General features: G+C 45.0%; 1 protein-coding gene across 1 annotated transcript in view; it reads left to right on the forward strand.

Moving 5' to 3' along the window:
- The first annotated feature begins 747 nt into the window (after positions 1-747).
- The window catches only part of MOGAT1 (monoacylglycerol O-acyltransferase 1), a 35,213-nt gene continuing 10,392 nt past the window's right edge, over positions 748-25,568 (forward strand). The window contains exons 1-4 of the mRNA XM_006271177.4: positions 748-962; positions 13,945-14,123; positions 17,025-17,229; positions 21,321-21,495. Of these exons, the coding sequence (XP_006271239.1) occupies positions 869-962; positions 13,945-14,123; positions 17,025-17,229; positions 21,321-21,495 (653 nt within the window). The 5' untranslated portion in view covers positions 748-868. The remainder of the gene's footprint in view (positions 963-13,944; positions 14,124-17,024; positions 17,230-21,320; positions 21,496-25,568) is intronic.

Below are 25,568 nucleotides of genomic sequence, written 5' to 3' on the forward strand. Positions count from 1 at the left end.
GCAGGTTCATTTCCTAGACACTACAGTGAAGGTTTGCAATGTCCACTTCACCACCACATTGTATGAGAAACCTACTGACTGTCATAGCTACCTTCAAGGTACTAGCTTTTACCCTAAGCACACCACTAAGTCCATCATCATCTGCATCCAAGCTCTATCTTACAACTGTATCTGCTCTGATCCCACGGGCTAAGCTGAACACCTTAAGGATCTGGAGCAAGGAGTTATAATACAATACCAAAACTGCAGCGACTCAAAACAACACAGCAGACTCTCTTATTAATCCAGTGGCCAGCAGGGTTTAAACAGGGGCTGTGGGTTCTCACTCCGCTTCAGGTGACCCCTTTGTGCCTACGGGTCCGGGCTGGCTTCTCCCGGCACCGTCCCTCTCCCTCATGTCCCACCTTTCTGGATTCAAAGCACTCGCTCCCCTGCCCCGGGCTGCCCCGTCCCACCATGTGCTGGCATCCGTCGGCGGGCCGTGCTGGCGCACGTGCTCCGATGCTGCCCGCTGGGCGCCTCCTGCAAGCTGTGCCTGTGCCGGCCAAGGGGCCGCAGCAACCCCAGCCCCAGCCCCCTGCAGCCCGGAGCGGGCACGGGCTGGGCGGCGCCGGGACGTGCAGCAGCCGTGGCCCGCGGGCGCCCCTCCCCTCCCCTCCCCGCACAGCGCTGCCGGGCCGGGCTGGGCCGGGCCGGACGGGGAGGGGAGGGGAGGGATGGGCCCAGCCGAGCGAGCCTCTTTAAAGGCGGGCAGTGCCGGGGCTGGAGCCGTGAGGCAGCGCCGCCGCAGGGTCCGGGAGCTGCTGGCGGAGGGAGCGCGCGCGCGCGCGGGCTGCGGGCTTTGCTCCCCGGCCGGGGCAGCCGCAGCATGAAGGTGGAGTTCGCCCCGATCAACATCCCGCTGGCCAGGAGGGTGCAGACGGCCGCCGTCTTCCAGTGGGTCTTCTCCTTCCTCCTGCTAGGTAACGGAGCCGGCTGCCCGACGAGGGGCCGGGCGGGGATCGCTCGTAGCGGCGCAGGTGCGAGGCCGGCCCGCCCGCTCCCCCGCTGCCCCGGCCCCGCGGACTGCCGGGCGCCGGGCGTGGGCAGGTCCCGCGGCCGGGGAGGGCTGCCTGCTTCTTTCTCGTGTGCTGTGTTTGTTCTCAGGACGGCCCGGCCCAGGGGCTCGCTTTGCTCGCCCTACCGGGAGAGCAGTTGTAGTTTTTCACCCTTCTTTTTACTTGCCTACTCTTCTTCTTTTTCCCCTCTGGGCTCTTTGAAAAGACTTACTCATCAGTGTGCTCCACGGTGGCAGCATTTTCTTGTTAAAACTTCAGGCTGTCAGCTAGGCTTGTCCCGCTACAGGCTGAGCAAGAATTGAGACTCTTGGGCAAGAAGACCTCTGTGTAACTCATGCTGTGTTGGATAGCTGCTCTCTTGGGCAGAAAACATCCTGTGCTGTCACAATAAAAACCCTGTTGTTAGTATTTAGGGAGGACACTGTCATTAAGTCCAAACACCTACTTTAGCAAATAGGGCTATTCCTGTCTTTGCTTAACTTTTATCAAAGTGCATGTAGTGTGTGTCAATAAGCAACTTGTCTGGGTAAACTTGTTCACCCAACTAATCCTTATAGATAATTTTTCCTAATGTCTCAATAAAGATCCTTTAATCTTTAGTTTATCATTTAAGTCTTTATCATAGCAGGGGGTCTTACTCTTGGAGTAGTGCCACTGAATTCGGGGGATTAACTCTTATCAGGTAAGGGCTTGCAGGATCTGTGTAAGTCTTATTCCTTTGGGTTAGATCCTGTGACAGAGTAAACTGAAGTGGTCTAGTTGAAACAGGGCTGCACAAATATACACTGGCTGAGAAGACCCTCTCTTGGCATTGCTGGCAGTATCTGAATGACTTCAGCATTTTCCCCCAATGTGAGGTTTACAAACAGAAGTTGTATATATGTATATTCCTTTCAAACACTACACAAGTGTATAATTTTATATGCTGTTCAGAATGTTTTTAGTGTGTTGGGTGAGGATTTTTCTGGAGATATGTTTCATGGGACTAACCATATAGTTGGTCCAGATGTTTAGACAAGTTTTCAGGTACAAAATCTGCAGACCTGAGGAAAGGCCCTTTGTGCTCAACAGTGTGTCTAATGTCTTTCCCAACTATATAGTTAGTCCCATGGATACTATCACCGTATACCCTTATCTTGTGCATTTCCTGGACCATCACATATACAACAATACTCCAACTCCATTGTTTTTAGACACTTAGTAAGGATGGTGGCAAAAAGTATGTAAGGGGTAAACAAAAAAAAAAGTACTTTTAAAAGCGTATATCATCTCCAAATTACAAATAATTATGTTTAAAATATGAACAGTTACTGTTGCTACACAACTGCTCTTTTTTTCTTGCATTAACTTTTGTGAGTAACTGCAGGTTCAGACTTACAACCTTCACACCACCCAGGCATTAAGTACTGACAAAATAAAGAGGTAGGAAGAATCCACGACCTTTTTCCCAGCTCATAGGGCAACAATGCCGCTACTCCCAAGACTGTTCCTATCAGTTGTATTCTTTGTTGTACTAGTAAGTAAGTGTTGTTAGAGAGAGCCAGCTCCTTTGCTTCTTTTTTGTGGGGTGAAGAAGCTGTGGTCTGCAACTGTGGATCAGTTTTAAGAGAGGTTCATGCAGAAATAGTATTTTGGTAGTTTAAGCTACATACAGCAAATGTATGCATCTGTGAAAAGGTTGTGCTTGCCAGAATCAGGATTGTTTGCACAAATGGGTAATAATACTGACCCTTTACCCAAAGAACTTGTTTGCCTATAACCCTTCACCCATTCTGTTTTGGGTGAATCCCTGCTGAAAGACATGTTAAAGGTGATCTCCACCTTCTGTGACTGTATAGCCTTGAATAATGAGCAAGTACAAACTGCCCTCCAGCTTCACAAAATATTTTACCTCATCTATGAAAATCACTCTGATCTTGCCTTGTTTGACTTTAAATCAAATATCTCTAACTTGTCCAAAATATTGGGCACTTCAAGAACTGATGCATGAAACTGAAGGTGTATTATCATCATGTTCCCCTCTGCTGGGAGCCCAACAGGGATTTTTTTCCCCCCTACTGAATCAACATGGGTGCACCAAGAACAACTCATTTATACACCCCTAATCTAGATGGGTGTGTGCCTGTGTTTCTCAACCATTCAAAGGTTGATTTGGTTATGACACTGTTCAAATTTCTCAGTGGGAAGGTAGATTTTTATTACTACATTCACAAGGGTCTTTAGTAAAATCATACAGGGCAGCTACTAGTACGTAACCAGTACAGATTTATGTTCCTTCAGCCTTTGTTTCTTTTGGAAATCTCTGGATAAAAATTATGTGAAATAATGATTTATTACTACCTTATAGCATTGTAGAGGAATTGCAACCCAGGATCAAGATGGGTGCAAATAAATAATAATAATTGAAAAACAAAACAAACTAAAAACAAGCTCTGCACTTAAAAATGGCAAGATACAGCAGGTGGATAAACTCCAATGCATAGAGTTTAGGCAACATGCCAGGAAAGTGAAAAATTTAGAATTGTAACAACATGCAGCGCACTGAGCAGTGAAATTTAGAAATCTGATTTGATTTGCAGAGCAGTCACAAGTGGAACATGGTTGGTTCTTTGTTTTTTTGGGGGGGGTTGTTTTGTGTTTGTTTGTTTTTTGTTTGTTTTTTAACCATTTGTAGTCTTGATTCTGAAGGGCCCCGTTGTATGTCAAAGACTGGCTCTGGTTTCATTCAAGAAAGTAAATTCTTAATGAAGAATGAAGCAGGTTACTCTTAACTCTAAGGTTTTTCTACCTTGCGAGGCTGTTTAGTTTTCTGAGAACAGTGTTGATGCAGTTGTCTAGCTCAGGAATTACAGAAGTAGAGTTCTAAATCACTAGCACGTGGGCCAAAATAGTTGTTACATATTTTGTACTGGTCATGCTCACTATTTGTTTGGGGTTAAAACTTCCCATCCTGTCATTCCAGCATGACATGTTGAAACCAATCCTAATAACAGTCCCTGCAGTTTTAGATGCCCTAAATTTGCAAACCTTTCCTTTCTAGTGCTCCCCCATGAACATGAGAAGTAGAAGGGAGAACCATACCCGTTGCTGAAGGACAAACAGGCAGGGATGAGAGAGCCTATTGGCTGCAGATTGCAGGAGGGAACATCTACTGCCCCAGTCCTTACAACAAACAGTGGTATCCTCTTCCATTTCAGGATTGTTCTGGCGGGGAGCATGTACACCCCAGGGCTGAACACCCATTTCCCTTGGCTCCAGCAGCTGCAACAGTACAATTGCTAGACTGTAGTCTAGTGATTCAGGACATTAATATTGTATTGTGTGATTAAATATCCCTTGTGATGCTTGCTAGAAAGTGTAAAGTAAGCCTGATTACAAACTAATTGCTATGCAAATGGTAGCGGTCATTTTCATGAGACAATGAAAGGAAACAATTGCCAGGCTGCAAAATGTAGGTTGGATGGCTTCATTGGTTTGAACTGCATTAAAACTATCAAAGGGAGACCCCTGGGCTTTACCTTCCCTGGTAGTTTTAAGTGGTAACATTCTATTGGCCACCTGATAAGATAAGGGGTCCTAAGCAACCTTTAATGACTGATCCCCTTGTTTGTAAAACGTTTTTGTCCATTTTTGTCCACATCCAATGCTAGGTAGTCTCATGTTCTCACCCATTTTCCTTAAACCAAAGGACCAGCTTTAAATTCTACATCCCTTTTCTCTACTTCAAGCTGTCAGAGTCTACCCTTGAGCAGAAAAGAGGACATGCTGTCAGCTTTTTTTAGAGCAGTTGTTTTCCTATTAATCTTACAAAAAGATCAGGGACATGGCATAGATTATAACGATAAACCTAAAGACATTGCGCCCAGTGCCTAAGAATACATGGATTAGGAAAGAGGAACTTCCTTCCAAACTCTCTCGTTCTGAAAAACTTAAAAAATATGCCTGATATGTTGCCTAATTTAACACCAGAACAAAATCCTAAATTGTTAGAGGTTAAAGCAAAGTTTGGGCAAGGTACTTAAATTTTACTACTTATTTTTAATTTTCTATTTTGTTTAAATAAACGTATTAGGTTTGTTTTAAAAGTGATTCTGTCTACATGAAAGCTACTTGATTAATTAAAAAAATGTTTAATTTAAAATTCTCTCTTGTATTCATTGTCTTAAGGGTTTTTGAACCACACATAATACTGTGATTATTTTTTTTTTTTCTTTTGTGGTTGACAGTAACCACTTGATCACTGTGATTTTGTTACCTCCACCCCCAACATATTTATGTAGCAATATAAACCTTGGATATTTAGTCAAAATTTAATTGAAACAAATGGTATTTTGATGTGAAATATATTTTACTACCTAACTGACTAGGGGCGGGGTGGGAAAAAGAGATTCATAGATGTAGGGTTAAAGGGGACCTGAGCAGATCATCAAGTCCGACCCCCTGCTCTGAGCAGGAATGAATACTGGGCTCATATGACCCCTAGTAAGTTTTAAGCTCATATGATCCCAGGTAGGTAGTTATCAAGCCTCCTTTTAAATACCCCTAAGGTAGGAGCCAGCACCACTTCCCTTGGAAGCTGCTTCCAGATCCTGGCCACCCTGACTGAAGTAGTGCCTCCTGATGTCTAGCCTGAACCTACTCTCAGTTGACTTGTGGCCGTTATTCCTTGTTACTCCGGGAGGTGCTCGGGGGAACAGGGTCTCGCCCATTCCCCTCTGGTCCCCCCTAGTAAGTTTATAGACAGCCACCAGATCCCCTCTCAGCCTTCTCTTGTGAAGGCTGAATAGATTCAAGTCCCATAGCCTCTCCTCATAGGGCCTGCCCTGCTGCCCCCGATCATGTGCGTGGCCTTCCTCTGGACTCTCTTGATGCGGCCTCATCCCTCCTGAAGTGCGGCGCTCAGAACTGGACGCAGTACTCCAACTGTGGCCTGACCAGTGTCACAAAGAGGGGGAGGATCACCTCCTTGGCCCTGCTCGTGATGCATCTGTGGATACATGACAAGGTGCGGTTAGCCTTGTTGACCGCATCCTCGCACTGGCACATTTTAGAATCGATTAATGACTCCAAGATCTTTTTCTGCCACTGGGCTTTTGAGAAGGAAGTTCTCAAGCCTATAGGTATGCTGCTGGCTCTTTCTGCCCAAGTGCAGTAGCCTGTACTTGTCAGTATTGAATCCCATCCTATTCACCTTTGCCCACCACTGTAACCTATCCAGGTCCAGTTGTATCCTGTCCCTCCCTTCTAGTGTGTCCACCTCACCCCAAGTCTTGGTGTCACCAGTGAATTTGAACAGGGTGCTTTTCACCCCCTCGTCCAAGTCGCTGATAAAGAAATTGAACAGCATGGGCCCGAGGAACGAGCCCTGGGAGACTGTGCTGCCCACCTCCCTCCAGGTCGAATATGACCCATCTACCACCAGTCTCTGTGTGTGGCCCCCTAACCAATTTGTGACCCATCTGACACTGTAGGCATCAATGCCACAGTCACCTAGCTTTTTAATGAAAATGAGGTAGGAGATGGTATCAAAAGCCTTCCTGAAGTCCAGAAAGACTACATCTACCTTGACACCTGCATCCAATGATCTTGTGACCTGATTTGTAGAAGGTTATCAGGTTGGACCCTGCTGGTCCCTCCTAGATGTGCTCCTGGATAATTTTCTCAAAGAGCTTCTCCAGGATTGAAGTAAGACTAACAGGCCTATAGTTACCTGGGTCTTCCCTCCTCCCTCTTTTTTTTTTTTTTAAATGGGGACCACATTGTCCTTCTTCCAGTCTTCTAGCACCTGGCCAGAGCACCATGAGTGCTTGTAAAGCTGTGCCAGGGCCCCTGCGATGACCCCTGCCAATTCCCACAGCACCCTAGGGCGGAGAGCGTCTGAACCTGCTGATTTGAACACGTCCAGCCCCTCCAGAAGTTCCCTAACTAGGTCCTTCCTGACCATAGGCCTGGCGGAGTCACTCCTGAGTCTGTCCTGAATCCGGGGGGGGGGAAGAGTCCCAGCCCCTGCCCCGAAAAAAGGAGGCAGAGAATTAATTAAAAAGGGCTGTTTTTTCATCTGGTGCAACTACCAGATTGCCAAGCATATCCTGCAGGGGCCCCATGTTGCCTGGTGCCTTTTTTTTTTAAATACATAGGGAGTAAAAAGAATTTTTTGTTGTCCTTGGATCCTTGTTGCTAGCCCTAGTTCCATCTCCGTCTTGGCCTTCCTAACAGCCTCCCTACAGACTCACGCTATGGAGGTATAATCCTCTTTGGTGATAGCCGCCCCCCCTTTCTGCTGGATGTACGCCATTCCTGAGTGCCTTTGGTGAGCCAAAGGTGAGGGAGGAGAAGGTGGAGCTGTTTCTACCCCACTTCAGATATGGGGGGTGGGGCGGGGGCAGGCTGTGGGGACCTACTGCATGGGGACCAGGCTTGGCTGGGGACAGTGGTAGTGGTTCACAGGTTCCTTTTTCCAGCCTCTGCCCAGCTTTCTTCTCCCCGAGTATCCTCGTTGGTCAGAAGCAGACACTAGAAGGAGAAACCTGTATGTTGCCACTATTGTCCCCAGCTGAGGTGGGCTCCCTGTAGTTTCTGCTCCTTGCAGCACAGATCTGGAGTGGCTCTACCGCTCCTCCCCCCCCCCAGCTGATGGAGGTACAAAGTGGGGCAGTGGTAGGGTCTGGTTCCTCCTTCCAGTGCCTACTTCTAGCCAATGGGATAGGGGCAAGCAGGGAATAGGTACTGGGAGGAGGAACCTGTAAGCCCCACTGCTGTCTACTACTGAGACCAGCACACTGCAGAGCCACAGCCCTTAGCAGAAGCAGAGCTCCCCTGTGCCCAGATCAGCCAGGGACAGCAGCAGCATCACCAGAAAAAGGGCATGCCTACACTGCTAACTTTCTATCAGACATTTCTATTCTACGGTTCTAACTACATTTCCATTGGACAGTCAACCATATCTAGGATAAATCACAAGATTTAAAACAATACTGCGTTACAAATTAACTCAGTTCAAAAAAAATGTTGCATCATGCATAAGCCCTAGAAAACTATGCTCATGGTTGAAGTGTTTGTTATGATTATGAAAGACCACAAAGAAAAAAAGGTAACTAGTGTGCAAATACTAGTTACCAGAAAACAGAATGCATTAGGAAAGCCTTCTACTAAAGCTGCTGAACATGACACCTGAAACATACCATCACAATGAAATGCCTCTAATGCCTACAGTCTTTTGAAACCCTGGCAAGGTTCAAAAGAGGAAGAAATGAGAAGAGAGTTGCAACATGAATTGACCAGGGCTGTGGCAAAATCTGCTGGAAGCCTTTCCCATGCTGATGGGCAAGTAAGTTCATTTTGTTCATAACAGAATGCTAGCTGCAAGGACACTGCCAAAAGCAGCTCAAATTTGCTATAAATTTTAATTGTAAGTGTTCAGTCCTAGCTTTCTCTTATTATAACATGGATAAGATGTATTAGTATAACTCCATCAACACTAGAGGTTCTACTGTAACTATTTTGGTAGAAAACCATAACCCAACCCCCAACTGGAAATTATGTGCTAGAAAAACTGCTCAGTACAGGCATGCATGCTTAGAATACCTTTACAAAAAGTTACTTTGTTAGAAGCAATTTAGAAAAGTCTGTGATTACTACCATTTTATTCTTTTACTTTGGAAATACAGATTCAGATGTGAATCTTGTAGTCAAGGACCTGTGCTATGGGATGCTGGTTTTCTTTCTTCCTTAGCCTCCTCTACATGTTACAGGTCTTGCACAACTGACTGGTTAATTGTGCAGTTACCTTAAGACCAGCGACATGTGCAAAGTACTTATCACATGATAAAAAGCTCCAACCAGGAATAAAGTTAGACCTTGAAAATGTGTGTTATTTTTTATAGCTGGTTGCTATTGAGCTTTAATTTACACTTGTAGCAGGATCTCCCCAGGAACTGGGAGCCTCATCAGCTGACAGACTTATCAGACACATGGGTGCACCGTGTCAAGTGTAAAACCCCACAGCCCCAGGGGTTTGTGGTTGCCACGATCCCCAAGGCTCAGGGAATGCATGGAAACCCCCAGGCCCAAATGCACAGCCAGTACCAAAAGTCCCTGCACTTGACTGGTCTCTCAGTCCAAGCTGTGCCATATGTGGCATGGCAGGAGGTGTGGTTGTGTGGATCGTGCAGTAGATCCAATTGTGCTCTTACCTGCATGTGTAGAGGGGGCCCTAGATGTGTGTCACCCTTGCTAAAGTTATAGCTTGAATCTGATTATTTCTATCAGAACTTGTGCATGTGACTTCTTTTAAATGGCTTATTTTCCTGATGTTTGGCAAGAATGTAGTTCCCTTACTTCTCTTGTGCATGTTCTTTCATTTCCATTTTAATCAATTCTTTACCTTTCAATGACTGACCTAGAGAGGTGGTGGCATTTCCATCCTTAGAGTTTAAGTCCCTGCTTGACAGAGCTCTGGCTGGAATGATCTAGTAGGGGGTTTGACTAAATGATCTAGTACTCTGCTTTGAGTAGGGGGTTGGACTAAATGACCTCCTGAGGTCCCTTTCAACTCTAATTTTCTGTGTGTTTTTCTTTTTCTATAAGTGGAAACTAACTGCTGGTACTAAACTTGCCCGAACCTCCTGACAACAATTGCAAAAAAAAAAAAAAAAAATGCTTTTCTCTCCCTCAGGTTTTTTGTATGAGACCTGTCTCAGCTATGACAGCTATGAACAGATGTGCTGTTTGAAGCACTCCAGGAGCCTTTGTAATGCTCCAAACAGCAAGGATAAAGATGATCATGACTGAGGAAGCACTTCAAAAATGGCTGAAATGCTACAAAATAGAGGGAGGGGGATTACCAAATACTGGCCTCTTTCCAAGATGCGCTGACACAGCATTGTTATCTCACATTGTGAAAGGAATGTGCTCAGTGTTTCTCAAGGTGTTCAGTGTCTTGCAAGATTGGGTCCTGTTTCAGCACAAGAAAAGTGGTATGTCTGTTGGCCTTGTATGATCCTTTGTACGTTGAGGAAATGTCTGACCTGCTATATTAATATATTTATTTTTTTATAGCTCCCATGTTTAATTTTCATGTATCAAGGTCATATATGCATATAGTGCCTTGCCAAGGAGGTGAAAAGTTATCAAGGCTAATAAACCATGTAATGCTACACTGAGTCATTGCCATGCCAAGAATCCTTTCAACAAGAACTGTGGAAAGTATTTCTCCTTACCACCTTTTGGATGAGACCTAAACCAAGGCCCCATCCATTTGTGCTAATTAAAGATCCCATGGCACTTATTCAAAAGTGAGGGTATTAAACCTGGAATCTTGGCTGTATATCAGTTCTCAGTAAAGGACCTAGGAAGTCTCTTCAGATGGCAAAGTTATTCTTTATTTATGTTCTCTGTTGTAAAATGGTGCTGGTGTTTGAATGCTCCTGCAGCCTGTTTCAGAAGTTCTTGAAGCTGGACCCAAACATGTTGTCCATGTTCTCGATGATAGTTAAGGTGGAGCCTCCGTCTTCCATATTATCCACAAATTTTCCCAATTCTGTACAGTGCTGTGGGATCCTCCTGGTTGCGAGAGGCTATCTATGAGGCTTCCCTTAGAACCTATTAAAATAAATGGAAATTAATTTCATTGACTTCATTGAGTTTTTGTACCCGAGTAAGCAGTCAAATTTTCTAAATTTCTTATTGAGAACCTGTTTGACACAATAAGTTCCACAAATGAATGGTCTAGTCTCTTAAAAGAGGTACACAAGTAGATTAGCCCTAATGTTAGGTCCCTCTACATATTTCAGAGTCTTTTCTGCCCAGGTATACAGCATGGATCATAAACATGATGCATATTGTGCTAAATCCTAAAAATACACATGAAATGCTGTAGGTCATTGTGCAGTCTGGTTTCTTTTTTCTCCCTATTGTGGATATTTCATTGCAAATAATTAATTTTGGTATCCTTCATATGTTGTCACCACTGTGTAGCCTGGCTCCTCAACCTGAAGAAGGGCTTTTTGTGCCTGAAAACTGTCTAACACCTCTTTCAATTATACATTTGATCCAACAAAAGATATTACCAAAAGAACCTTGCTTCACACACATGTGAAGGCATGGATCCAAGCCCAGAGATTTTACAGTCCCCATTTAGTGTGGCACCTTCATAATTGTTCTTTCTATCCTCCAATAAATATGTTTGTTCTTTCCTTCATTACTTTAAATTTCTCTTGTATAATTATATTTTCTGCATTAGGTAGTGGAGGGCAGCATATGTTCCAGGATGTCAGTTTTAATCAACTTTGTATATAGCATTTTGAGTTGCTGCAGGTGCTACTTAATAGTCGCATCCCAAAGACACCACCAAAGGATGATATTGGTTTACTCTTTCTAAGAGTTCCAAGATTTGGCTTCAAAGTTAAATGTTCTAGATAATAAGGTGTTATAAATCCATGTACCTCAGCAAACCAAGGAAATAGCAAACTAAGAAAATATCCACATGAGTGTGCTCCCTACCTATGCAGTTATACTAGGCTGCTGTACTTACTCCTTTGTTTAATCTGGTTTTGTATTCTTAAAGTAAGTACTGTGGGATGGTTCTGAGAACACCTTAAGAAGGTTTTAGAATCAAAACTTGTGGCAGAGGTTATATCTTTTACTAGACCAACTGGATATTTGCAAAAAAAAAACCCTTTATTTGGAAGCTTTCAGGCACATACACCCATAATCAGGCATAGGAGATTGCAAAGATTGTAAAATTTCTCGATAGAAATGAAAATTCACGTTTCACAGGAGAGCTGCAAGTGTGGTAAAGTGTCCTGTTTGGAGCAGTTCATTTTTTGCAAATTAAGCTCAGAGAAAAATTGGAAATTGTCTGGTGGTAAGCAGGATGTAGAATCTTATTTCCTTTTGGTTATGATGTTTCATATTTCACAGAAGAATGGAAAGATGAAATGCTCTTCTGGGCAAGAATCTCTCTTGTGGACAGGTATCTGTGCTCTGTTGGAATGCAAATTAGCTTGAACGAAGGCAGGAGCAGGGTCTCTGGTTTCAGGTGGTACATTTTGTTTCCTTGTAAAATTATGAAGGTTTTCATTTCACAGAGCAGTTAAAGGGTTTTTGCATTTTCAGTATGTATGAGATTTATAGCCCCCCTCCCCCTTTTTTGGTGGCAGCCTAGGGCACTGCCCACACAGGGAGGCCCACTGGCTTTGTAGGGCTGGCAGGTCCTTTTCCTTCCTTTTGGACAATTGAGAAGATGCCCGAGCTGGGCCGCAGCCTTCCCCAGTCAAGGGAAAGGGGAGGAGATTTGTATCAGCCCAGGGAAGCCTGCCAGCTTTGTAGGACCTACAGGGTAGCAGCACTAATAGTGCAGATGCCAACTAAACGTGAACCTAATTTTAATAACACTCAAATCTTGTCTAGTGCTCATCACCCTCAAAGTGCTTTACAGAGGAAGTTAGAAACATCATTTTCATTTTGTGGATAGAAAAAACTGAGGCAAGGAGACTAGGAAAGTAACTTTCTCAGGTCACCCAGTAGGACAGTGGGAGATGCAGGGACAAGACTTCAGCTTCCACAGTCTCGGCCTACAGCTCTGTCCAGGAGGTCTTACTGGATATTAGCCATGCTCCCTCACCTCACTGACTGGAATATTAAGACCTTGCTCAGTCTTGTTTCCTCCCTTTCCTTCCAAGCTCCTCACCATGTAGTTGAATGCCCAGCCCTGTCCCCTGATCTTAGAAGGGGTGGTGACTGCTCCCATCCACTAATTTTTTTAAGGTTGAAGTGATCAAGCATCTTTACAAAGTCATTCTCACTGTTGTGTGCTAGTAGAGAAACACAGTACAGCTGAAGTGCCTTTTGGGCTGCTCTTCTTCTAACTGCAAAATTTGCATGATACAAAATAGGCCAACTTATTTTTGCAGTTCCTTTGGATATCCTCCACCAGTGAACCCCAGTGGCTTTCCTGGTTTTACAATGCAGAATGAAAACAATCAGATCGGAGGGCTTTAGATCCTCCTTGTGGTGAGACTTTTATATTGCATAACTAGCTAACTGCCCATCAATGATGGATTTCAGGGAGTGTTTATATGGTCACCCCGCTCACCCTTAGAGGCCAGCCATGTAAAGACTCCCACCACCGCCTTTGGAGTAGGGGCTCCCTCCCCATACCTGCGTCCACCTCAGCCTCTCTGCCGGTTGTTGTCAGAGCAAGGCAGCAGGGGGGCACCACCACCTCCCTTCTTTCCCTGCTGCCCAGCCCTGATGACAGCTGCCACCATAACCCCCCACCCCCTCCCCTTCACCACCCCATGCAGCCAGCCTCTCTGTCCCCACCGTCCGGCCCCAACCAACAGCCACCACCATCATTTCCTTTTCGCCACCGCCTCCTCTCTGCCAGCTTTTCTGGGGGGTGTCAGGGATGGGTGTTGGGGGTGCTGCCACTGTCTACCCTCCCCCCCCCTTCAACTTCAGGCAGGGAGGTGTGGGGAAGCCACACTGCGCGGGTGGCTGGGGCATATTTACCGCTGCCACAAACTTCCCCAGCAGTGGCTCAGACTTGGGCCCATGCAGCCAATTGCCACCCGCCCTCTCAGCAGTGCATGCACAGTTGGCCAGAAGTGTTACAGACAGACAGACAGACTAAGTCCTTTATTATATTAGAATTTTTTAAAAATGTAAATATAAGAAGAACAATTAGTTTGCATACTAATGAACCACAAAAGAAATCCTCTTTCAGTTATTGGGACATGAAAAAAAGTACTCTGTAACATCAGCACATCTGTATTGAGAAGAACCAGGAGTATTTTCTGTAATGGAAGCCAAGATAGTCATATTAGTTGCTTTCAAATATTATGACTAAAATGCTCCCTATTGTCTTTCTCTTTGTGCCTTGTAGCACAGTGTTGCTGTGGAGTCTTTGTGATCCTGTTTATCGGAAACTATTGGTTCCTGGGTGCTCTCTATATACTATGGCTGTATTCTGACTGGGAGACGCCACAGGCTGGAGGGAGAAGATCACAGTGGGTGAGAAGGTGGACTGTTTGGAGGTTCTTCAGGGATTACTTTCCAATTCACGTGAGTCAAATCTTTCATGCCGAATTGTGAAGACAAACTGAGAAAGCTTTTATGATAAACATTTTGGGCATGTCCAGACGAGTTCGCACATGCCTCTTGCCCGGCCTCAAACCCCTTTGAGGGCCAGGCAAGAGGCATGTGCAGGAATGAAAAAATGTTCCCCGTGCTGCAACTTTGTAGTACAGGGAGAAAATTAGGCCCCTGGATGGTCTAAAAAAAACTGAAACTAAAAAAGCTTCCCAGACCGTGCCCTGAGGCAAGCAGAGGCTGGATCCTCCACGGAGATGCTCTGACTGCCAGAACCTCTCCATGGGTGGTCCCTCACCCTGGTGTTGAAACGCGTGGCCGGCCAGGCTGCACGTTCAGCACCAGGGCTCCAGTGCTGGTGAGTAAGGGGTTGGGGGCTGGAGAAGTGGGGAGGGGACTATGGGGGGGACTCCCGCCAGCCCCACCTGCTCCCCCACCCCCCACCAACCCCCCTGACACCCCTGATCACTACCCTTCCCTGTCTGTCCCCACCCCATAGTTTAAAAAATACCCCTGGTACTTACCGGCAGTTGGAGCTGCCCCATCTGCACAGTGCCCGGCAGAGGGGCAGCTCCAACGGGCCCAGCCCGGGCCGTGCTGCCCCCACTGCTGCCCTGTACTGCCCGGGGGGTCTGCCAGAAGGCCCTGGAGCCCCATCCACCCCTGCTTCTAAGATAAGTAGAGGCTTTTATTCCCATTTTTTGTTTTTTTTTCTGGTTTTAAAGTGATGGTGCCTGGGTTTATGGGGGCAGCCATGGTGACCTGGGGGTGCAAGTTGGGGGGTGAGGCTGGGTGGGGTAGCCACTGGGGGGGTCTGGCAGAGCGGGGGATGGGGATGGGTGGGGCAGCCATCGGGGGGGGCTGCAAGAGCTGGTGGGGGATGGGGCCAGGTGGAGCAGCAATCGGGGCTGGGATGGGGCATGTGGGCCTTGCAGGGGGGGTAGTAGCCCCTGCAGGGGCCATTTGGCCCTTTCATAGATTCATAGATTCTAGGGTTGGAAGGGACCTCAATAGATCATCAAGTCCGACCCCCTGCATAGGCAGGAAAGAGTGCTGGGTTCAGATGACCCCAGCTAGATGCATATCCAACCTCCTCTTGAAGACCCCCAGGGTAGGGGAGAGCACCACCTCCCTTGGGAGCCCATTCCAGACCTCGGCTACTCTAACTGTGAAGAAGTTCTTCCTAATGTCCAGTCTAAATCTGCTCTCTGCTAGCTTGTGGCCATTATTTCTTGTAACCCCCGGGGGCGCCTTGGTGAATAAAACCTCTCCAATTCCCTTCTGTGCCCCCGTGATGAATTTATAGGCAGCCACAAGGTCGCCTCTCAACCTTCTCTTGTGGAGGCTGAAAAGGTCCAGGTTCTCTAGTCTCTCCTCGTAGGGCTTGGTCTGCAGGCCCTTAACCATATGAGTGGCCCTTCTCTGGACCCTCTCCAGGTTATCTGCATCCCTCTTGAAGTGCGGTGCCCAGAATTGCACACAGTACTCCAACTGCGGTCTGACCAGCGCCCGATAGAGGGGGGAAGTATCACCTCTTTGTGTGGGGGCCATCGCCCCTGTGGGAGGGCAGCAAAATATATATTCATGAAACATGTGTTTAGGGTTCACTTTATTATTATGATAAGAGACATGCTTTAACCCTGTAGATATATCAATAAAACTTTGTCCAACTGATCTCTCTCTCTCTCTCTCTCTCTCATGGTCTTTTGTTTTACTTGTGGAGTAACATGGATTTTGGGGTATTTTAGAGAGTGACTTTCAGATTTTTTTTTATCGAGGATTTTTTCAGTTTTCCAATAGGGAACACCAGAATTCCTGCTAGGACCCTGCCTGCTCAGAGCTGGCACCTTGGACCCAGCTGGCTGTGGCTGACCTCCTGGCCAGCTGGGGCCAGGAGGACATGCTTTGACAGTTCAAAGCAGGCCACCACACCCAGAGCATCTTTCAGGCGGTAGCTGCCCAGATGGCCCAGGCAGGGGGCACACATGGCAGTAGTGCTGCACAGAGGTCAACCCTGCAGCTACAGCCCACTGGCAGCTGGCTCAGAGGGGCAGATGCCTCCACTGGCTATGCAGTCCCCATGCAGGTCTGGCAGGTGTGCAGCAGGTCACAACCAGGCAGCAGCCCCCACTGCCAGACTGCTGTAGTGGGTAAAGGGTGCAAGGAACTCTCAGGGCTGTTTCAGCAGTCCAGCTGGTGCAAGGGGCTAGTGTCCCCAGATGCCAATTGGCTGGGCCCCGGAAGCTCCTGAGAGCTATTAGCCCTGAGCTACTTGCCAGGGCAGCTTTTTGTACTGCTGGGGACAGCACAGGTGCTGGCCCTGGGCTCTAGCTCCCCCTGGCTGCAGGTTTGGGAGGAGCCAGGCAGGGTTATTTTGCCCCAAGTGGCACAGTTTGCTCCACAACAAAGTGCATGTCCAAACACATGCTGAGGCAAAAAGCCCCGGCTCAAATTTGTACCACTTCTATTTGAGCTGCTGCAAGCGCATGTGCTTGCATGTGTGGACGTGCCCTTTGAGGCTAGATTCAGCCTTGGTATAACTCCATTCCAGTTAAACCAGTATTGACTGTGACTTCCTCCTATAAAACAAATTTAGATGATAGAAATGTGAGGGTTAGTGATGGGATAAATAGTTGTGCCTAGTGCTTCTGAGTTGAACCTTTATGGTCACAAGGTAGAAGCTAAGATATTGTAAGAGACTGTGGCACAACTGATGTGAAACTGAACTGATCTCTAAAAATGTGTTCAGTTAAGACAGGGAAATGTGCTATCAGTGCTCTATGTGCAGCTTATGTCCTCTTAGAACTCTTCCCATGCTGATGGACTGTTGTGATTTGAGCTCAAAACAACTTTCTCCATTTGTTTGCTTTCCAGCTTATCAAAACATCAGATTTGGATCCAAGCCATAACTATCTGTTTGGATTTCACCCCCATGGTGTCCTTGTTGCTGGAGCCTTTGGAAACTTTTGTACAGAATATTCAGGTTTTAAGGAGTTATTCCCTGGCCTTACTCCATATCTTCACATCTTGCCCTTCTGGTTCAGATGTCCCTTCTTCAGAGAATACATAATGTCTGCTGGTAGGTAAATAATATATAGTTTCACATACAACTCATTTTAAGCAGAAGCTGTATCCAGTGAGTATAATGCATAGTGATGTAAGGTACGGGCTCTCATCCTGTAACTCATGAAGCTGAATTCTGATGTCAAGCTGCAATAGGATCAGAGCTGGCCTGAAAACAAATCTCTTATAGTGAACTCTGGCTCTGAAGCCACTTGGAAGGATTAGTTAACCTCTTCTAGGGAACTCCAATATAGGGACTCTCGGAATGACCTATCATGGTACATTCCTGCATTATTCCAGTGCATCAAGGTATGAGAGTCCTAAGTCTGCTCGTGCGTTACAAAATGCCAGGACAGTCTGACCACAGACTTGGAAGCCCAGCTTCTTCAGCAGCTGGTTTGACAGGGTCCTTAGAGTAGCTGAGTAGACAAGACAGCAGGAAATACCACCCCTGTGCAAGAGATTCCCTTTCTGCAGGAGCGTCAGTCTGTGAAACACTTATGAGCATGTGTGGGTTTTTTTATTTTTGTTTGGTTTTTTTCTCCCTCCCCCTCCTCCCTCCCCCCCCCAAAAAAAATCAACAACAAACCAACAAGTTTTGCCTGAATCTTCCTGACCAGCTGTAATATTTATTCCCCCTCAATGCTCCTGCTTCTTAACCCTGTTCATAGATGGGAAACTGATGTGCATGGAGACTAAGGGCCAGATCCAACAAGAGAGTAAGGAAATGAGAGTTCTGTTCCTGACTATGCCACTGACTCCGTGTAACTTTGGGATTGTCACTTAGGTGACAGTTTGGTCTGGCCATAATTGTACCAGTGGAAACTACTTAATAAGGACTTAAACATTTACTGTAGCAAAGACCAGATTCATCTCCCAGATGAAACTACTAGCCTCTAGAGTCATGCTGTTTATGGTTCAATAAATCTCAAGTTCTTTTTTTCCACAGTGAAATGGCTTCCACTAGAGAGGTGGTTAGTATGCCCCTCCAGTCAGTATAGTCCAGGGGTTGGCAATTATTTGGGCTGGAGGGCTATTGAATGAGTTTTGATGAGCATTTTATGGCTGTGGTGCAGGGCTCAGCCCTACTTCCTCAGGCTCCTGACAGCAGCCAGCAGGCCAGATAAAATCAGTAGGCGGGCTGGGTATGGCCCCTAGGGCTATATTTTGCTCATCCCTGGTATAGCTTATAGCTCAATAGTTGGACTACTTTCCATTTAAAGATGGGAGATCAGGGTTTGAATTGCCTCTGGTAGAATTCCCAGCTCTGCCACTTCCTGGTGATTTTTTTTTTTTTTTTAACTCTATACCTGTTGTATAAAAGAAGGTTGCTATTTTTCAGCTGGATTTTAAAATAAAACAATGCCCCCTGAACTCCCCCCACCCGCGCACCACCCTCTACATTTAGTTTTTTGTGCTAGATGTGTTCTGAGTGCCTTCTGGTTTCAACCTCTTGGCAGAGCTATTCTAGGGTTTGTATTTCTATATCCTGATTGGGCTTAGGTGTGAGCTAGGTGTTGGGATGCTCAGCCCTGTTAAGACCAGGGCCTTTCTGGCCATTCACAGAAGTGGCATTTTTGGCACCTTGGAAACTTTAAGGTGAAAAAAATAAGGCACCTGTATACTTCAGGTGCTTTTACATTTAGATACCAGCCAGTAGGGGTTTCTCATGTTGCATTTAAGTATCCAAATTCCATTTAAATCCCCCCCACTCTGTTTTTGGGGGGGGTTTTTTGAAGATGCCGGTCCTTAGTGATGTTCCCAAGGTCACATGGAAAGTCTGTAATAGTCCAAGTATTTGAACCCAAGTCCTGTACTAGGATTCTAACCATTTGACCATAATTCCTCTCTGAAAGTTACCTGTAGTCTTCATGCCTACTCATGTGCTATCTTTCTATGAGCTGGCTCCAATCCTTTACCAGTTGAATGGGAATAATAAGGGTTGGATGAGTGGAATGGAGTACACTATTACTTTATTATTTAAACACTGGCATTTCAAGAGCAAACTAAGCAACTTGGTACAAACATCTTTCTACTGAAGACACTGCTTGCTTACCTCTGGGTAAAAGGCTTCCCCCTTTCTTCCCCCCCAAGCTCTATGTGATTATATTATAGTTTATGAGCCCATTCCCCAGACAGCTTACCTTTTTTGGTCAGTGTTTGTACAGCATCTGGCACCATGGGGTCCTGACCCATAATTAACGTTCTTATATTGTACTGCAAAGCAAGTAAATACATATTAGACATGAAAGGATGTGCAACAACTGCGGGAATGTTTCTTTCCTCACTATAGTTTAAGTCCATGGAGTTACTATAATTGAGGTAAAATGCTTTAGGACAGGTGACAGGGCAGTGGACGAGGACATTAGAGAGCTATGTTGCATTTCTGGTTCTGACAAGAACTGTGATTTTTTTTTTTAAGGCAGTAACTCCATCTAACCATGCTTCAATTGCCTCTTTACTAAAAGGACGTAACTGAAATGTTGAGATAATTGAGGTAACAAATGCCATTTTCCAAATTTGTGCTAATTATTTTGAGAAGAGAAACATGCCTGATATGTAGTATAGCAAAATATTACCACACTTATGACAATAGCTTAAGATCACAAAGGAATCCCCTGCAACCAAATATGACTTTCCTGTGGATTGTCATTGTGCTTTCATGGTTATGGGATTGGCAGTGATGGAAGATGAACATATTTGACCTGACAGAATGTTGTCTAGAGTCTAAATATAGCTCAGTAGAACAGTGGATTTCCACATGGCTTTGCTACTGTAGCCCATAGGAACTAAGTGAGAAGTAATTTGAACATGAGCAAAAACTGACAGTGGCAGAATCCTGAGAGCAAAGGTATAGATGTTATAGCCCGAAGAGACCATTATGACTATCTGGTCTGACCACCTACATCATATTAGGCCTTTACAATGCTCCTTGGGATGTTAAGTCAGTGTCTGCTGGCAAAACGTTTCTCTTGGTACTTAGTCCCTAAAGTAACATTTCAGTCAAAATTACTGTTTCCTTGAGGTTTATTTTAACTTCCTTGCTAGGAGAAAAGGTAAGTGTCAACTATTTGAGTACAAAAGAAAAAGCTTTCAATACCAGCTTTTCAAGAAGTAAAAGTTGCATTTGAACCCTGCATGATGATGGACTTTTTTTTAATTAATCTAAAATAGCTTAACTAGTAAATAAAGAATAAGAGAATCCAGGCATGGGTAGAGTTGATGATCTGATTGCTCTATTCCTTTTATAATTTCTTTGATTATTTTCCAAAAGGCCAAATTCAGTCCAGGTTTACCAAGACTTAGACTGCTGTGAGAGGCCTAAGTGGGAGAACAAGGAGAAAAACAGTACCAGCAGAGAAAGGGAGAGATTACATAGAGTATCCATGTAGCTCAAGTAATGGTCTGGACAGCACAGACTGGGTGACACTGGTTAGGATATTTGGACATACAATAGCTAGATATTGTTTAACTGGATTGATTCTGTTCCTTCTTATACTGTCATTCCATGGACCTCAGTGGAGTTATTGTTTTATAGCAATGAAATAGATCCCATGGTACTGTGGACCCCCGTTTGAAAAGCTTCAACTAAAGACATGGGCCCTGCTTGTATTAAGCTTATTTCTATATCCCCTGTGCGTTTGTCTATATGCATTTGTTTCTCAGTTAACCTTCTCATTTGGCCTGAGTTTAGCTTCAGCTGATAGATTCTGTCCGTTGTGACTGAAGTCTCATGATTGCTCATTCTAGCATGTCAGGTAAAATATATATATATAAATATATTGCTGCAAAAGCAATATCATCTCTGTTATTCGGACTCCTGTCCCTGAGGTTCTCTCAATTTCTTCATGGTGGGCAAACAGAATTTAGTCCTTTGCATACATGAAGAAACGGGCTCAGGGCACTTAATCAGTCAAATAAAAAAATCTGTTGTAGAGCCAGGAAAAGGTCCTAGCTCTCTTTTATGATGATTTGTGCCTCAACCATTGGAAACAAAAACAAAGAAGAATATTCCACAAACAAATAAGGAGAGAGGGAGCTAAAAATTTATCTTGGTACTTCCAGTAAAGGATCTACTTAGTCACTCTTAAAATGTTCCTCCTTAAGGACTGGTTTCGGCATCCAAGAAGAGTGTCTCTTATGTGTTGAAGAAAGGTGGCGGTGGAAACATCTCAGTGATTGTGATTGGAGGTGCAGAAGAGTCTTTGAACGCACGTCCTGGAAGTTTAAATCTGAGCATCCTCAAAAGGAAAGGTTTTATCAAGATGGCTTTGAAGTGTGGGTAGGTTTCCCATTCAAATTGTTGGGTGGGACAGCATTTCTTTCAAAATGAAGCACTGATTCAGTACAGCTGCCAAATCTGAAAGGGTTATTTGTGCATTGACATTAGATACAGATGTTCGAAGAGTCAGTCCTGATATTGCTACATCAGAGAGGATAGCAATGTAGGGGAAGTTGTGAAATCCCTTTTCATCTCATTTTCAGAAATAATTCAGAAGCAGTAGATGGAGGTAGACGCATCCTCATCTGACTTGTAAACCACAGTAGTAAAAAAATGAAACAGAATGTAGCAACATTTTCCAGTTTTTTGATTGTTGCTGAATCACTTGCATTTTCAGATTAGTCAATAGCAGTTCTGCTGACCCTATCCTGAAGTCATCACAGCGTCTGGCTTCTTTACTATTCATTCCATCCAGAAAGAGCACGTACCAACTGCAGAGACTTCCTCAGCCTGATGAAGGGTTTTTAAACCCAAAAGCTTGCTAAAATATATATATAGATATATATATATATATCTATATAGATATATATATAGATATATATATATATTTTTTTTTATGACTATTTAAGTTGGTCTAATAAAAGATATCAGATTCACCCAAAGAATCTTGACTGCCTATGTCCTTAGACCAACATGGCTACAACCTACACCCCTGTAAAGGGACAAGAGCATTTTTCTTTCTTCAGTGGGATGTCTTCATTTTAGGGGATATATGATAGAAACCCTGATTTACCAAACACATAAGCAAAAATGCTGTGCAATAATCTGTTATGTGTTTTGTTCTCAACATAAAGACTTTTGCATGATTTCCTATAGAGGGTTTTGCATAAAAATAAGTAGAATAGTAGGCATTCTCAGAGCATACCTAACACACACTGATGTGTTGCTTCTCGCAAAATGCAGTCTCTCTGCAATACAGGAAGAGGCGGTGGTGTCTCCTTCCTTTGTACATTGTCCCAGTAATTTGAATACAGAACATTCTGATATACAAAGAACAACACTTCTAAACTAATTTATAATTATTGGTATGGTATAACAAACTGTTCCCCTCTTAAACTTTTTTGTTTAATACAGTACTGTTTGTTTACTTTTATGTTTAATATTTTAACTTGTTTAATTGGTATTGTATAGCAAGGTATTCCCTCAAGCTTTACTACTTTTAATATTTCCATGGTTAAATTTGGTTTGGGCTTTATATTGTGTAGTGTTTGGAATGTACAATTCCTCACAAGATGCTGCAGTTTCACTTTTTTGCCAGATGAATTCGGCTACCCAAATAGCTTTTCAGCAAGTGCTTTTCAAAGGGGTTCAAATACTGAAGAATGTGAGGGGCCTGGGATGCACTTTTCTCTCTTTTTTTTTTTTTTCCTTTGGAGGCCCATGGATTCAATGCCTTCTCTCCCACTTCTATTGAGTACGTGCCCTAGCTGTTGATGTCCAACAGGTGTCCTAGGAAGGTTTAAGGAGCCTGTCTCAGCAAAATCAAGTGCTCTTAAAGTAAATTAAACGAAAATTAAATTACAAGCAGTATACTAATGATAAAACAATGCAAAGTGTGCATAGTAAGAAAATGATTACATTCTTGCATGGATCATAAATCTAAATAAAATAAAGAATAATTTTATACCTAAAACATACATTGATCTTCATTTTATTGAAGTTCTAAAGCTTTAAAAGTCAAAAAACCAGTGGCTGACCTGTTATGGCAAATAACTTATTAACTAGCTTGCAAAGAAGTGCTGATCTTGGTTAATCTGCAGACAGACAATTCAGCAGGAATAGGAGTTCAAGGCTGATGAGCAAAGATTCTGAGATGGGCCTGGCTTTTTTTTTTTTTTTTGCCCCCCTGATCACCTTGCCACACTTAAAGATTGCTAAATAGAGATATATCTACCAGTTTTATGTGAGATTTGGATGTGCCTGATATGCCATCTACTCATTAATATTAAGTTATTCTCTCTAAGGCAGTTAGATTACCTTTATGTGTCATTAAAAAAATGTCTGTTTCTGTTACTGGTATAAACCTACCTCTGCAGTAAGACTGGATCCAACTGGCACAAAACCACCAAATTAGCTCTAGGTGACCCTAAACTGATCCCAAGCCAACTTTTTGCCTGCGTTTTAGTCTTCTTGCCTAGAACTTGCTCATTACCACTTTCTTTGCTTTTTCTTTCCTTCTGTATAAAGAGCCAAAGTCTACTCTCTTATTGAACCCCCATTCATGTGATAATGTCTTTTCATGGAAGGGGAGGCTGGTTGCATGGTAATTTTAGGTGGTGTCTGGACTACTTAACCCTGGACTGGCTGCACATTAACACCTTTTTTAAGTTGCTTAAAACTCTCATTATTTGTTTTAAAGTTGGAGATAACCCTGCCTTGGAGTGGCAGGACTATCTCCAATCTGCATAATTTTGTTCCTGTTTCATTACCATCTGGTCACTTCTCACAGGTATTCCACTCAAGTTGAAGCCTTCTAGTATCCCAGAATGCAGTGGTCCCTCCTGACTTGGCAAGTGGGGATGCCAGGGTGTAGCGGGGCAAGGCACAGAACCTCGCCCCCCAAGGGACATTGGGCAGAGGCAGCCCCAGAGCACTTGGTGACTGCGGTGCCTCCCACTGCCACTCAGACAGGCTCTGTTCCTGCTGGCCGTGGCATGGAGGGTGAACTCTGGAGAAAAAAGGCTCAGGCCCCTCAGAGCTCAGGCAGCACCTGGTGAACCCAGCTGGCAGTAGCTCATGGGGGTGAGCTGCTGGCTGGCTGTGTGCCACTTGAACTCCCAGGGGCCCAATTCATCTTTTTCCTCTGGAGCTCACCCCCTGTGCCAGGCAGAGCAAGAGGATCCTACCTCATCCTTCCCTGCACAAGTGCAGGGTGCCAGGGATACCTTGCCTGGCCACAGGGCAGTCTTGGTCTGCCAGGAAGCATCAAGCACAGGGGGAATTCCCCCATCCCCTGCTTGCTGCTGCCCAGGAGACCCAGGCTGCTGTGGCAGGGCAGGGTATCCCCAGCTCCCTGCACATGTTGGGGGAAGGGGACCCGCTTGCTGCTTCTGCTCGGCAGAGCAAGTGACTCCAGGGCTACAGCAAGCATGGAGAGGGAGAAGGAGATCCCTTCCACCCATGCATGGAGCCAGGGGCACTCTACCTGTCTGGAGCAGAGCCTGGGTCTCCTAGAGACCAGAAAGCTAGGGAGAGGAATCTTCTCCTATTCCACCCCCCCCCCCCCCCCCGCCCACATGTGCAGGGCACCAGCTGGTTTGCTGTTTTCTGGGAGTCCTGAATTGCTGTGTCAGTTCAGGGAGACCAGAGAGTTGCTTCCCCCAGGACTTTCTTGTCTTGCTGAACCTGATAACAGCTCTGTGCTGTGTGGGGCCATCACTGGCAACCCTACTCTCAGCATGGAGCTGCCACAGCTCTGAGACCACAGAGCCCTGGGGAAGGGCAGCTCCATGCTGAGAGCAGGGCTGCCAGGGCTTAAGCCTGACGGCCCCACTCTCAGTGCAGAGCTGCTGTGCCAGTTTTGGCCAAACCAGAGAGCCCCAGAGAAGCTGTTTTCCACAGGTCTCTCTGGTCTTGCTGCAACTGACACAGTGGTGAGCCTACTCTCTGCCCAGCAGGAGCAGTAAGCGGGTGGTCCTCCTAGTCCTGTCTCTGCTTGCCAAGCCTCTAGTGGCAAGTCACAGCTATGCAGGTGAAGGATTGTCAGAGCAGGTTTTTTGCCTTGCTGTGTGACTGTTCCACTAAACCAAACAACACTATGCTGATTTTAACACTTGTTCGGCTTGGAGCATGAGGTTTGACAAGGTCCAGGGAAATGGATCAGATCCTTTAAGCACTGAAAAAATGCCATTATTTGACAGAAGTTCCCCTGGAGGCAGGCTACTTCAGATCATACAAAATCTAGATACAGAATGAGAAACCATAATGATATATGACTAATAGATAAACTAGCTTCTTCTGAGTTTCACAACCAAAACTCCATGTTACTCATTTCTGTATGGCAGTCTTTTACAGTAAGTCTTGCAAAAGTCTGTGTGTCAAAGAAGAAAACAAATCTGGGATTATTCTAGAGT

The sequence above is a fragment of the Alligator mississippiensis genome, chromosome 7, assembly GCF_030867095.1.
Source record: "Alligator mississippiensis isolate rAllMis1 chromosome 7, rAllMis1, whole genome shotgun sequence".
Lineage (NCBI taxonomy): Eukaryota > Metazoa > Chordata > Crocodylia > Alligatoridae > Alligator > Alligator mississippiensis.